Source organism: Artemia sp. Qi Xiang Cuo, chromosome 13, assembly GCF_049724085.1.
Source record: "Artemia sp. Qi Xiang Cuo chromosome 13, ASM4972408v1, whole genome shotgun sequence".
Taxonomy (NCBI): Eukaryota; Metazoa; Arthropoda; class Branchiopoda; order Anostraca; family Artemiidae; genus Artemia; species Artemia sp. Qi Xiang Cuo.
In genome coordinates, this window is record NC_142806.1 from 58,110,593 (window position 1) to 58,123,788 (window position 13,196).

At 33.4% G+C, this 13,196-nt stretch overlaps 1 protein-coding gene across 1 annotated transcript in view; it reads left to right on the plus strand.

Annotated features, from left to right (window-relative positions):
- Dhc1 (dynein axonemal heavy chain 1) overlaps window positions 1-13,196 on the plus strand; it is a 432,221-nt gene that overhangs the window by 357,410 nt on the left and 61,615 nt on the right. Inside the window, exon 45 of the mRNA XM_089098586.1 lies at window positions 406-649. Within this exon, the coding sequence (XP_088954712.1) occupies window positions 406-649 (244 nt within the window). The remainder of the gene's footprint in view (window positions 1-405; window positions 650-13,196) is intronic.

A 13,196-nucleotide genomic window follows, 5' to 3' on the forward strand; every position in this document is an offset into this window, starting at 1 on the left:
TAGTGCCCAGCGAAGAGAAAGGAGTATAGGAGGAGAAGAAGTTTCTCGAAAAGAGTCTGCACTTAAAGTCGTAGCTCCTAAAAATACTTAAAATCATAAGATGTTTTTAAGTAATTTGCAGAAAATTTTTGCAAAAACCAGTGTATTATTTTTAACACCTTTTAATTAATATCTATCCTTAGATATCAAATGAATGTTGTACAGTATATCCTTGACACGTTTCCTAGTGTGCAGCCAAAAGAAAGGGGTATAGGATGGAAGAAGTGTCTCGAAAAGAGTCTGCACTTAAAGTCGTAGCTCCTAAAAATACTTAAAGTCATAAGATATTTTTAAGTAATTTGCAAAAAATTTTTGTAAAAACCAGTCTATCATTTTTAACACCTTTTAATTAATATCTGCCCTTAGAAACCAAATGAACTTTGCAAAGTATATCCTTGACACAATTCCTAGTGTCCAGCCAAAAGAAACGAGTGTAGGAGGAGAAGAAGCGTCTCGAAAAGAGTCTGCACTTCAAGTCGTTGAAGATCTTCAAGTTAGATGTCCAAGACACTTTGTTCCACACGAAGTCAAAGAAGGTCTTAATCGACTTGGGACGTATTTGCCTATGACTATTTTCCTGCGACAGGAAATCAGTTGCTTGCAGAAAGTTGTAAGTGTGTATCTTCATTAAATAAAATATGAAATTCTCTATCAAATTAGTAATTAAATTAATAATTAGTATTAAAATTAGTATTAGTAATTAGTATTAAATTAGTAATTGCCGTGCTCCGTAAAAAATTCCATTTTGGACTAAAAAAGAACAGAAAAAGTAAGTCCCACATCTTCCGTTATATAAATTTGAAGACAGATAGAACGGAAGCGCTGACTCTCCTCTTCAAAACATATAAAACAGAAACTATAGTTTATTTAAAATAAATCTAAAAAACATAAATTCGTAGTAAAAAATACAAACGATGAACAAATGGGGGAAACAGTCACAAACATGAATGAATAATCAAAATACCATTAAGGTAGGCATATATAACTTTCTTGGTATAATTTAAAATATTTCTTAAGCGACCTAAGGCTGAAGGGAGTTGCAGGCTCCCCAGAGGCCCTAGTTTTCATGGAGCTAAAATAAGTATAAATATATGTCTAATCAAATATTATACGGTGTAATGACTAATCAAACTTAGAAAATATGCGAATAATTTTGATGCATAGTATGCAGCCTCTTTTGCTACAATTATTTATTCTTTTGTTTTATAGAAACTTATAAAATAATAACAATCTAAATAGTAAAAGTCAAAGATATAATTTATAACCAAAATCGTCACCACTGTTAATTCTTGCTGCTGACATTTTGGAAGATTTGTTCATGCGATAATGTAAACAATCAATTCATTCTAAATGATAATAGAATTATTAATTAATGGAAATAAATATCAAAATATTTTCCCTCAAATATGTTGGAAATTAATCTAAATGAGTACCTTTTTATTGAAAATTCCATAAGACAATTTGCGTGACTATGTCGATTTTGGTGGTGATCTCAAGAATTTTCTAGGTTAGGTTTTCATTGTCATAACATCAAATTGATAGTAGCAATATTATTTACAAATTGGTTCACGGGAGGAAACAGAATATGACTAGTTAAAGAAAATATGTTTCGGAAATTATATTCAAAGAAATATATTGTAAATTAATATAATTGAGAAGTTTTTTAGCTATAAATTACTTGTTGATGATAGATTGACTTATCTATCAACAAAAGAAATGACATCATTTGTATACAATCCTAAAAAGGGCTCATTTACATTTGCCTCTCAATTACTCGGACTATCTGTCTTGGCTTTTCTACAATTAGCGATGTCTTGATGCCTACTGCAAAATAATTGATTTTCAATTCAAAATCAACTATGCTTCAACATCCTTTAATTTAAATAGTCATATTAATTCAACATACTTGAACTAAAATCAAGTATTTTACTTTAGGCATCAAGACGTGGGTAATCAAATAGTTCGTGGTAACGAACTGTTATTAAGGAGCGGCCCGGCTCAATGGTAACCGAAACTCTAAAAAACGGAATTTTGATACCAATAGATACAACATAAGAATCAAATTTTAATGCTGATTTCAAATATATAAGTTTCATCAAGTTTAATTATGCCCATCAAAAGTTAAGCGCCTGAGAAAATTTGGCTGATTTTCGAAAAAAGGGGGAAAGACACCCTAAAAGTCATAGAACCTTAATGAAAATCACACTATCATATTCAGCGTATCAGAGAACCCTGCTGTAGAGGTTTCAAGCTCCTATCTACAAAAATGTGGAATTTTCCATTTTTACCAGAAGAAAGATCACGGATGCGTGTTTATTTGTTTGTTTATTTGTCGTTTTTTTTTTTTTTTTTTTCAGGGGTGATTGTATCGACCCAGTAATCCTAGAATATCATGGGAGGGCTCATTCGAACGGAAATTAAAAGTTCTAGTTCTCTTTTTAAGTGACCAAAAAATTGGAGGGCAACTAGGCCCACTCCCATGCTCATTTTTTTCTCAAAATCACCTGATCAAAATGTTGAGATAGCCATTTTGTTCAGCATAGTCAAAAATCTAATAAATATGTCTTTGAGGATGACTTAATCCCCCACAGTTCCCAGGGGAAGGGCTGCAAGTTATGAACTTTGCCCATTGCTTACAAATTGTATTGGCTATTGGGAAGTATACAGACATTTTCAGGAAGGATTTTTTCTGGTGGGGGGGGGGGGGGCTGGAGGATAGGGTTACTCGGTAGAATATTTCCGTGGTGGATGTTTCTTTGGGGCAAGGGACATTTCTATGAAGCATTATTTAAAAAAACGATCAGAAATTAAATTTAAAAAAAACAAGTTTTTTCAACTGAAAGTAACAAACAACATTAGAACTTAAAATGAACAGAAACTATTGCGTATATGAGGGTTTCTCCCCCAAGTCAATACCTCGCTCTTTACGCTACAGTTTTTTTTAGTGCTTTCAAAAGAGTTATCTATTCTAATTAAACGGCCTTTGTGATTCAGGGGCTTGTGAATTAAACATTTTTTTAACTTTTAACGTAAAGAGCGTGGTATTGACTAAGGGGAGAACCCCCTCATATACGTAATAACATATACGTAATATAAAAAAAAAACAATAAAAAAAACAAGCGATACGGCTCAATAGAAATCGAAACTTTTAAAAACGGAATTTTGATGTAAATAAATGTATCAAAATAATGGGCTTATAATGCTGATTCTAAATATATAAATTTTTATTAAGTTTAGTATTACTCATTAAAGGCTACGAGCCTGAGAAAATTTACCTGATTTTTTAAAGAGGGGGGAAACATCCCCCACAAGTGAAAGAATTTTAATGAAAATCACACCGTCAGATTCAGCGTATCAGAAAACCTTATTTCATAGGTTTCAAGCTCATATCTGCAAAAATCTGCAACTTTGTATTTTTTGCCAGAAGAAAATATACAAATATAGAAGTTCGTTACGTAAGTTAATTTGTAAATTACGTCAGGACCAAATTTAGAGACAGCCATTTAGCAAAAGAAGAGTAAAATTTTTATGCAATTTTTTTTTTTCACTTATTCAATGACGGTGATCCAAAATAAAAGCTGCATTAACTAAAAACGATCAGAAATTAAATAAAAGAAAGAATTTTTTAAACTGAAAATAAGGAGCTACATTAGAACTCAAAACGAACAGAAATTATTCCGTATATGAAAGGGGATGTCCCCTCCTCAACACCTCGCTCTTTACGCTAAAGTTTGACTCTGTCTCACAACTTTATTTTTTAAAACAATAAAAAGCTTTAGCGTAAATAGCGAAGCGTTGAGGAGGGGAGAGCCCCTTTCATGTACGGAATAATTTCTGTTCGTTTTAAGTTTTAATGTCGCTCCTTACTTTCAGTTTAAAAAACCTGTTTTTTTATTTAATTGTAGAAAAAAGCCAAGACAGGTAGTCCGAGTAATTGAGAGGCAAATCTGAAATGAGCCCTTTTTAGGATTGTATAAAAATGATGTCATTTCATTTGTTGATAGATAAGTCTATCTATCATCCATCCATAGATAATTCTTACATTCCTTGGGCAGGACTGATATAGATAGTCATAGAATTAGAGGATGAAAGATTGGATTGACTTTGGGTTGTCGCGTAAGGAGCGACCCGGCTCAATAGTAACCGAAGCTCTAAAAAACGGAATTTTAATAGCAATAGATACATCACAAGAATCAGAGTGTTATGTCGATTCCAATATATAAGTTTAATCAAGTCTAGTTTTACACATCAAAAGTTACGAGCCTGAGAAACTTTGCCTTATTTTCGAAAAAAAGGGAAAAAACCCCAAAAGGCATAGAACCTTAATGAAAATCAAATCATCAGATTCAGCGTATCAGAAAAATCAACTGTAGAGGTTTCAAGCTTCTATCTGCGAAAATGTGGAGTTTTGTATTTTTTGCCAGAAGAAAGATCACGGATGCACGTTTATCTGTTTGCTTTTTCCCCCAGGGGTGATCGTATCGACCCAGTGGTCCTAGAATATGCAGGAAGGCTCTTTCGAACGGAAATTAAAAGTCCTTGTTCCCTTTTTAAGTAACCAAAACAATGGAGGGCACCTAGGCTCCTTCCCACTCTCATTTTTTTCCCGAAGTCACCCGATCAAAATTTTGAGATATCGATTTTGTTCAGCATGGTCTATATATACACATAATATATACGTCGTTGAGGATGACTTAATCCCCCATAGTTCCCGGGGGAAGGGCTGCAAGTTATGAACTTTGCCCAATGTTTACATATAGTATTGATTATTGGGAGTTGTATAGACGTTTTCAGGGGGGGGGGATTTTTTGGTATTGGGGGGGGGGTCGGGGGTTACGCGGGAAGATTATTCCATGAAAGAAACTTTCATAGGGGAAGGGGAATTGCAATGAAAGGGGCCCCGGATTTCCCCGCATTATTTAAAAAACAATCAGAAATTAAATAAAAAAAAAGTCTTTTCAACTGATAGTAAGGAGCAACATCAAAACTTAAAACGAATAGAAATTATTACGTATATGAGGGGGTTCGCCGCCAAGTCAATACCTTGCACTTTACGCTTAAGGTTTTTACCTAAGGTTTTACGCTTAAGGTTTATATCCTACAGACCGCGCCATTTGAACCATTGAATAAATATTGGCATTGGTGGTGATAGAAAAATTAGTATTTGGATCAAACGTATTCTTATTAATCTAAAACAAAACTTGACTATCTCAATAAATCAGATATGAATGGCCTAGGTTTATTTCCCTATTATAATTCCTTATAATCGAACCGGATGCTGTAATTCCTCCAAAACACATATTAATCGAATTGTATTTTAACGCTGATTTTGAATATCTTTGAATTATTTAATTTAATTTAATCCATCAAAAGTTATGAGTAATTAAGATTCATTGAACTACAAGTTTTGACGTCTCAGAGCTTTGTTTCCACAGCACGATCAGATCTGATTTAAGAGATACGAATTCTTATAGGCTAACAGGGGTTAGAAACATTTTTCTAAGCTGTGGCGATAACAACTTTGGGTGTTTGTAGGGATGAAAAAATGTGGCCTCTTCTTTCTCGAGCTATCTAGAGATCAGATTCCTTTGGGAGCATTTACCTTGGAGACTTACGAACTAATCACCTATTATTGGGCTAGACGCAGACATATAAATGAAATAAACACAGATAAAAAAGACAATAGATTTATTGAACTTACATGCTTAGTTGCACAGCAACGGGTCACTTCAATGACAATAACGGTGACCAGAATATAATAATTTCGTCTGAATCTCTCTAGGTCTGATTTACTAATCGTTTCAAATCTGGCTTACGATTCAAATTAAAAAGCACATCTACCCCACTACCAAAACATAGGTTTTCAGTCCTGCGACATGAGGACTGCTCGCCATTGGCCCAAGAGGACCAAGGATGTAAATCTTTCGTCCGATGAATTCTTTTAAATGTTTTTGATGATTCAAGCATTCACACGGTTTTTTGCCATTTAAACTTCCTTGGAAATATTGTGCATAGCATTTTTTCTGCTACTAATTATCTTAGCGAAATTCGAACGACTAGCGTCGTTGTTTGACTGAAGCTAGAATGCGATTTCTCTTTTTGCTGATTAAGAATTTAGACTCTTGGAAGCGGTATTTGAACTCAATTAGGGGACGTTTAATTTCTGCCCGAATCATCTTTAGAAGGAAAGAATCTTGTATTTTAAATATATCATGGTACAATACTTTCATAAGATCTATTTGTTCTAATTAAACGGCCTTTTGATTAAGGTGTCATTTTTAAAGAAATAGAACAAAATACTAACTTTAGCGTAAAGAGCTAGGTATTGACTAGGGGGCGAACCTCCCTAATATACGAATATAGAAGTTCTTTCGTAAGTTACGTATTTTTATTATTGATAAAACGTCCGTGAATAGAATTAAAAGCTCTAGTGCCGTTTTTAAGTAACCAAAAAATTCGAGGGCAAATAGGCCCCCTCCTCCACGCCTTTTTCTCAAAATCGTCCGATCAAAATTTTGATAGAGCCATTTAGCCAAAAAAAAATATTATGCAAATTTTGTTTTAATTATTCATGTACGGTGAGCCAAAATCAAAACCTGAATTAATTCAAAAACGTTCAGAAATGAAATAAAAAACAAGTTTTTTTAGCTGAAAGTAAGGAGCGACATTAAAATATAAAACGAACAGAAATTATTCCGTATATTAAAGGGGCTGTCCCCTCCTCAACGCCTCGCTCTCTACGCTAAAGTTCGAATCTTTCTCCCAGCTATATTTTTTAAAACAGTAAAACACTTTAGCGTAAAGAGCGAGGCATTGAGGAGGGGATAGTCCCTTTTATATACGGAATAATTTCTGTTCGTTTTAAGTTTTAGTGTCTCTCCTTACTTTCAGTTAAAAAACTTGTTTTTTTTATTTAATTTTAAAGAAAAAAACGTGGAATTTGTGCTTCACATGTATGATGTTTCAAAAATCTAGATTTTGGAAAGCGAGTACGCCAGAAAAGATCCTCGGGTTGTCCTTGTTTGGGAATTTAAATAAAAAAAACAAGTTTTTTTAACAGAAAGTAAGGAACGACATTAAAACTTAAAACGAACAGAAATTATCCCGTATATGAAAGGGACTGTCCCCTCCTCAACGCCTCGCTCTTTAAGCTAAATTTTTTCATTGTTTAAAAAAAAAATAGAGTTGTGAAAAAGTCAAACTTTAGCATAAAGTACATGGTATTATAGAGGGAATAGCCCCTTTAATGTACGTAGTAATTTCTGTTCTTTTTAATTTTTAATGTCGCTCCTACTTTCAGTTAAAAAAAACTTGTTTTTTTAATTTAATTTTTGAATGTTTTTTAATTAATAAATGTTTTGATATTGGCTCACCCTACATAAATAATTAAAACAAAATTTGCATGTTAATTTTACTTTTGTTTGGTTAAATGGCTTTCTCGAAACTTGTTTAATTTTATTTACGAACGTTTTTATTAGTAATAAATATACGTAACTTACGAATTAACTTACGTAACGAACCTCTATATCCTTATATTTTTAATACGTATATTAGAGGGTTCGCCCCCTAGTCAATACCTTGCTCTTTAAGCTAAAGTTCGAATTTTGTTCCAATTCTTTAAAAATGACCCCTTAATCACAAATACCGTTAATTAGAATAAATAGCTCTTATGAAAGTACTAAATAATCTTTGGCTTAAAGAGCAAGGTATTGACTAGGAGATGAACCCAATCATATACGTTGTGTTTTCTGTTGTTTTAAGTTATGATGTTGCTCCTTACTTTCAGTTAAAAAACTTGTTTTTTTATATATATAATTTCTGATATTTTTTTAAATAATGCTGGGAAATCCGGCGCCCCCTTCATGGCAATGTCCCTTCTCCCATGAAAATTTCCTTCATGGTAAGATCCTCCCACATAACCCCCGACCCACTCCCCCCCCCACTAACAGAAAAACTCCACCCTGAGAACGTCTGTATACTTCCCAATAACCAATACTACACGTTAACATTGGATAAAGTTCATAGTTTTCAGCCCTACCCTTACGTACTTCGGGGGATTAAGAAATTTTAAAAGATATAGTTACCATATTTTCGACCATGCTGAACGAAATAGTTCCCACGAGGCTTTGATCAGGTGACTTTGGAAAAAATGAGCGTGGGAGGGGGCCTAGTTGCCCTCCTTGGTCATTTAAAAAGGGCACTAGAACTTTTAATTTCCGTTCGAATGAGTCCTCCCACGATATTCTAGGACCACTGGGTCGATACGATCACCCCTGGAAAAAAAACAATGATAGGTAAGACTAAACTTGATGAAACTTATATATTTGAAATCAACATTAAAATCTGATTCTTTTGATGTATCTATTGGTATCAAAATTCCGTTTTCTACAGTTTCGGTTACCATTGAGCCGGTTCGCTCCTTACTTACAGTTCGTTACCACGAACTGTTTGATTAATCCCCTATTATTTAAAGAAAGATCGAGACAATGTATTTAAAAATTGTTGTTTTTTTTTAAAGTGAGCTAAGAAAATAATCTGAGCTTTTTTCAGAGTCCTTCTACATTTTCTTCACTCTCAGTATCAGCTCTAATACCAAACGGGGTAAACATTATCAACGTAGCAAGAGTGCTGTAGCAAGGACCCAAAAATAATTTAAAGATTATCATAATTTGAATATATAAAAACAATTGATATAATTTCTAAACATTAGTGCTTGAAAAAATCTTATAGGAATTTAAATTCAGCGAGGATTTAGACGTCCTGCTTTACCCAAGGGTTGTTTGTGAACGCTTGGGAAACAAGAAAGTAAAGTATAGTTGCTAGATTAGGAATTCAGTATAAGAGAGCTCTACAGCTCAGTCTCCTTGTTTTTTTTTTTTTTTTTTTTTTTTTTTTTTTTACTTTCTATTCTGATTTTTAATTTTCCAGCCTGGAAATTACAGGCTGGAATTTCACAGCATGGTTTGCTCCTACGGTTTCCTAAAATATTCCAGGCTAACGTTACTAGTCACCTATGATTACTATTCTTTCACAAGCAACACATTATTTGAATAAGAAGCCCTATCAAACAGTTCGTGGTAACGAACTGTAAGTAAGGAGCGACCCGGCTCAATAGTAACCGAAACTCTAGAAAACGGGTTTTTAATACCAATAGATACATCAAAAGAATCATATTTCAATTCTGATTTCAAATATATAACTTTCATCAAGTTTAGTGCTACCCATCAAAAGTTACGTGCCTGAGAAAATTTGGCTGATTTTCAAAAATAGGGGGAAAGACCCCCTAAAAGTTAGACCTCCTATCTACAAAAATGCGTCATTCAGTATTTTTTGCCAGAAGAAAGTTCACGAGTGCGTGTTTATTTGTTTTTTTTTTGTTTTTTTTTTCAGGAGTGTTCTTATAAAACGCTGTGCGCTATAGAATCATTAGAAGACTCAGTGACATGTACAATTAAAGTTCTAGTTCTTTTTTTAAGTGACCAAAAAAAAATCGAGGGCAACTAGGCCCCCTGCCACGCTCATTTTTTTCCCAAAGTCATCCGATCAAAATTTTGAGATAGCCATTTTTTTCAGCATGGTCAAAAATATGATAAATATGTCTTTTAGGATGACTTAATCCCCCGAAGTCCCCCGGGGGAGGGCTAAAAGTTATGAACTTTACCCAATGTTAACATATAGTATTGGTTATTGGGAAGTATACAGACGTTTTCAGGTTTTTTTTTTCTGGTAGTGAGGGGGGGGGGATGGATCGGGGGTTATGTTGGAGGATCTGTCCATGAAGGAAGTTTTCATTGGGGAAGGGAAATTGCCATGAAGGGGGCGCCGGACTTGCCAGTTTTATTTATTGGTTATTGGGAAGCATACAGACATTTTCAGGAAGGATCTTTTTTCTGGAGGATGGGGTTGGAGGAGGGGGTTACTTGGGAGAAGCTTTCTGTGGAGGTATTTCTTTGGCGTAGGGGACATTTCTATGAAGGGGGCGCCGGATTTCCAAACATTATTAAAAAAACGATCAGAAATTAAATTTAAAAAAACAAGTTTTTTTCAACTGAAAATAAGAAGCAACATTAGAATTTAAAACGAACAGAAATTATAACGTATATGAGGGGGTTCTCCCCTTAGTCAAAATCTCGCTCTTTACGTTAAAAGTTAAAAACAAACTTAATTCACAAACCCCTGAATCACAAAGGCCGTTTAGTTAGAATAGATAGCTCTTTTGAAAGCACTAAAAAAAACTGTAGCGTAAAGAGCGAGGTCATATACGTAATAAAAAAAACAATAAAAAAACAAGCGATACGGCTCAATAGTGATCGAAACTTTTAAAAACGGAATTTTTATGTCAATAAATGTATCAAAAGAATGGGTTTATAATGCTGATTCTAAATATATAAATTTTATTAAGTTTAGTATTACTCATCAAAGGCTACGAGCCTGAGAAAGTTAACCCGATTTTTTAAAGAGGGGGGAAACATCCCCTACAAGTGAAAAAATTTTAATGAAAATCACACCGTCAGATTCAGCGTATCAGAAAACCCTTTTACATAGGTTTCAAGCTGATATCTGCTAAAATCTGCAACTTTGTATTTTTTGCTAGAAGAAAAATATACGAATATAGAAGTTAGTTACGTAAGTTAATTTGTAAATTACGTGATAACCAAATTTAGAGACATCCATTTAGCAAAAGAAAAGTAAAATTTTATGCAAATTTTGTTTACTTATTCAATGACGGTGAGCCAAAATAAAAGTTGCATTAACTAAAAAACGATCAGAAATTAAATAAAAAAAACAAGTTTTTTAAACTGAAAGTAAGGAGCGACATTAAAATTTCAGCTGAAAGTAAGTTTCAATTCATTTTTTTCTCTTTTTTATCACAAACAATTTTCAATGTCTCCAAGGCAGAGCAATTTCTTCATAAATTCCACTATTTAATGCCCACCTCCGGAACACAGAGACGGGGTTACGTGCGCGCACGTAACCCCGTCTAAATTTTTTTTTTATAATTTCCTGAATTAAATTTCTGTATTGTGTATCCAAGAGACTCTTTGAGTGTGTTGTCTCTGTGTGCCGGAGATGGGCATTAAATAGTGGAATTTATGAAGAAATTGCTCTGCCTTGGAGACATTGAAAATTGTTTTTGATAAAAAAGAGAAAAAATGAATTGTCCGGTTATCGACACTAGCCAGTTTATTGCATGTATTAAATCAGAAGATGAACTGTGACAATGTAAACCACGATAAAACACTACTGAAATATTCCGACTCTTGCATTTCACGAAAGAAATTCAAAATGAACTTTGAAAAATCAAGAGAATGTGACTGTGACAGAGTAAAGCACAACAAAACACTACTGAAATAATCCAACTCTTGCATTTCATGAAAGAAATTCAAAATGAACTTCGAAAAATCAAGAGAATGTAACTGTGACAAGGTAAACCACGACAAGACACTACTGAAATGTTCCAACTCTTGCATTTCAAGGAAGAAATCCAAAATTAACTTTGAAAAATCAAGATAATGTAACTGTGGCAAGGTAAAGCACAACAAAACACTACTGAAATATTCCAACTCTTGCATTTCAACAAAACAAATTCAAAATGAACTTTGAAAAATCAAAAGAATGTAACTGTGACAAGGTAAACCACGACAAGACACTACTGAAATGTTCCAACTCTTGCATTTCAAGGAAGAAATCCAAAATTAACTTTGAAAAATCAAGATAATGTAACTGTGGCAAGGTAAAGCACAACAAAACACAACTGAAATATTCCAACTCTTGGATTTCAACAAAAGAAATTCAAAATGAACTTTTAAAAATCAAAAGAATGTAACTGTGACAAGTTAAACCATAACAAAACACTAGTGAAATTTTCAAGCTCTTACATTTCAACAAAAGAAATTCAAAATGAACTTTGAAAAATCAAAAGAATGTAACTGTGACAAGGTAAACCACGACAAAACACAACTGAAATATTCCAAGTCTTGCATTTCAACGAAAAAAATACAAAATTAACTTTGAAGAATTAAGAAAATGAAACTGTGACAAGGTTAACTAAGACAAAAAGCTACTTAAATAATCGAACTCTAGCATTTAAGCGAAAAAAATCGACACTGAACTTCGAAAAACCAAGAGAATGTGACTGTGACAAAGTAAACCACGAAATAACACTACTGAAGCATTCCAACTCTTGCATTTCACGAAAGAATTTCAAAATAAAATTTGAAAAATCAAGAGAATGTAACTTTGATAAGGTAAGCCATGACGAAAAACAACGGAAATATACTAACTCTTGCATTTCAACGAAGGAAATTCAAAATCAACTTTGAAAAAACCAGAAAATGTAACTCTGACATGTAAATCCGTAACAAGGCAGTACTGAAATACTTCTAATCTTTCATTTCCAAGACAGAAACTCAAAATGAAATTTGAAAATCAACAGAATGTAACTGTGACAAAGTAAAGCACAACAAAGCACTACTGAAATATTCCAACTCTTGCATTTCAATGAAAGAAATCCAAAATGAACTTTGAAAAATCAAGAGAATGTAACTGTGACAAGGTAAACCACGACAAAACACTACCGAAGCATTCCAACTCTTGCATTTCACGAAAGAATTTCAAAATAAACTTTGAAAAATCAAGAGAATGTAACTGTGAAAAGGTAAACCATGACAAGACACTACTTAGATATTCCAACTCTTGCATTTCAACGAAAGAAATTCAAAATGAACTTTGAAAAATCAAGAGAATGTAACTCTGACAAGGTAAAGCACGACAAAACACTACTGAAATAATCCAACTCTTGCATTTCAATGAAAGAAATTCAAAATGAACTTTGAAAATCAACAGAATGTAACTGTGACAAATTAAAGCACAACAAATCACTACTGAAATATTCCAACTCTTGCATTTCACGAATGGTAGTCAAGATGAACTTTTGAAAAATCTAGGGAATGTAACTGTGACAAGGTAAACCACAAAAAGACACTACTGAACAAATCCAACTATTGCAGTTCAAAGAAAGAAATCCAAAATGAACTTTGAAAAATCAAGAGAATGTAACTGTGACAAGGTAAACCACGACAAAACCCTACCGAAGCATTCCAACTCTTGCATATCACGAAAGAAATTCAAAATGAACTTTGAAAAATCAAGAGAAT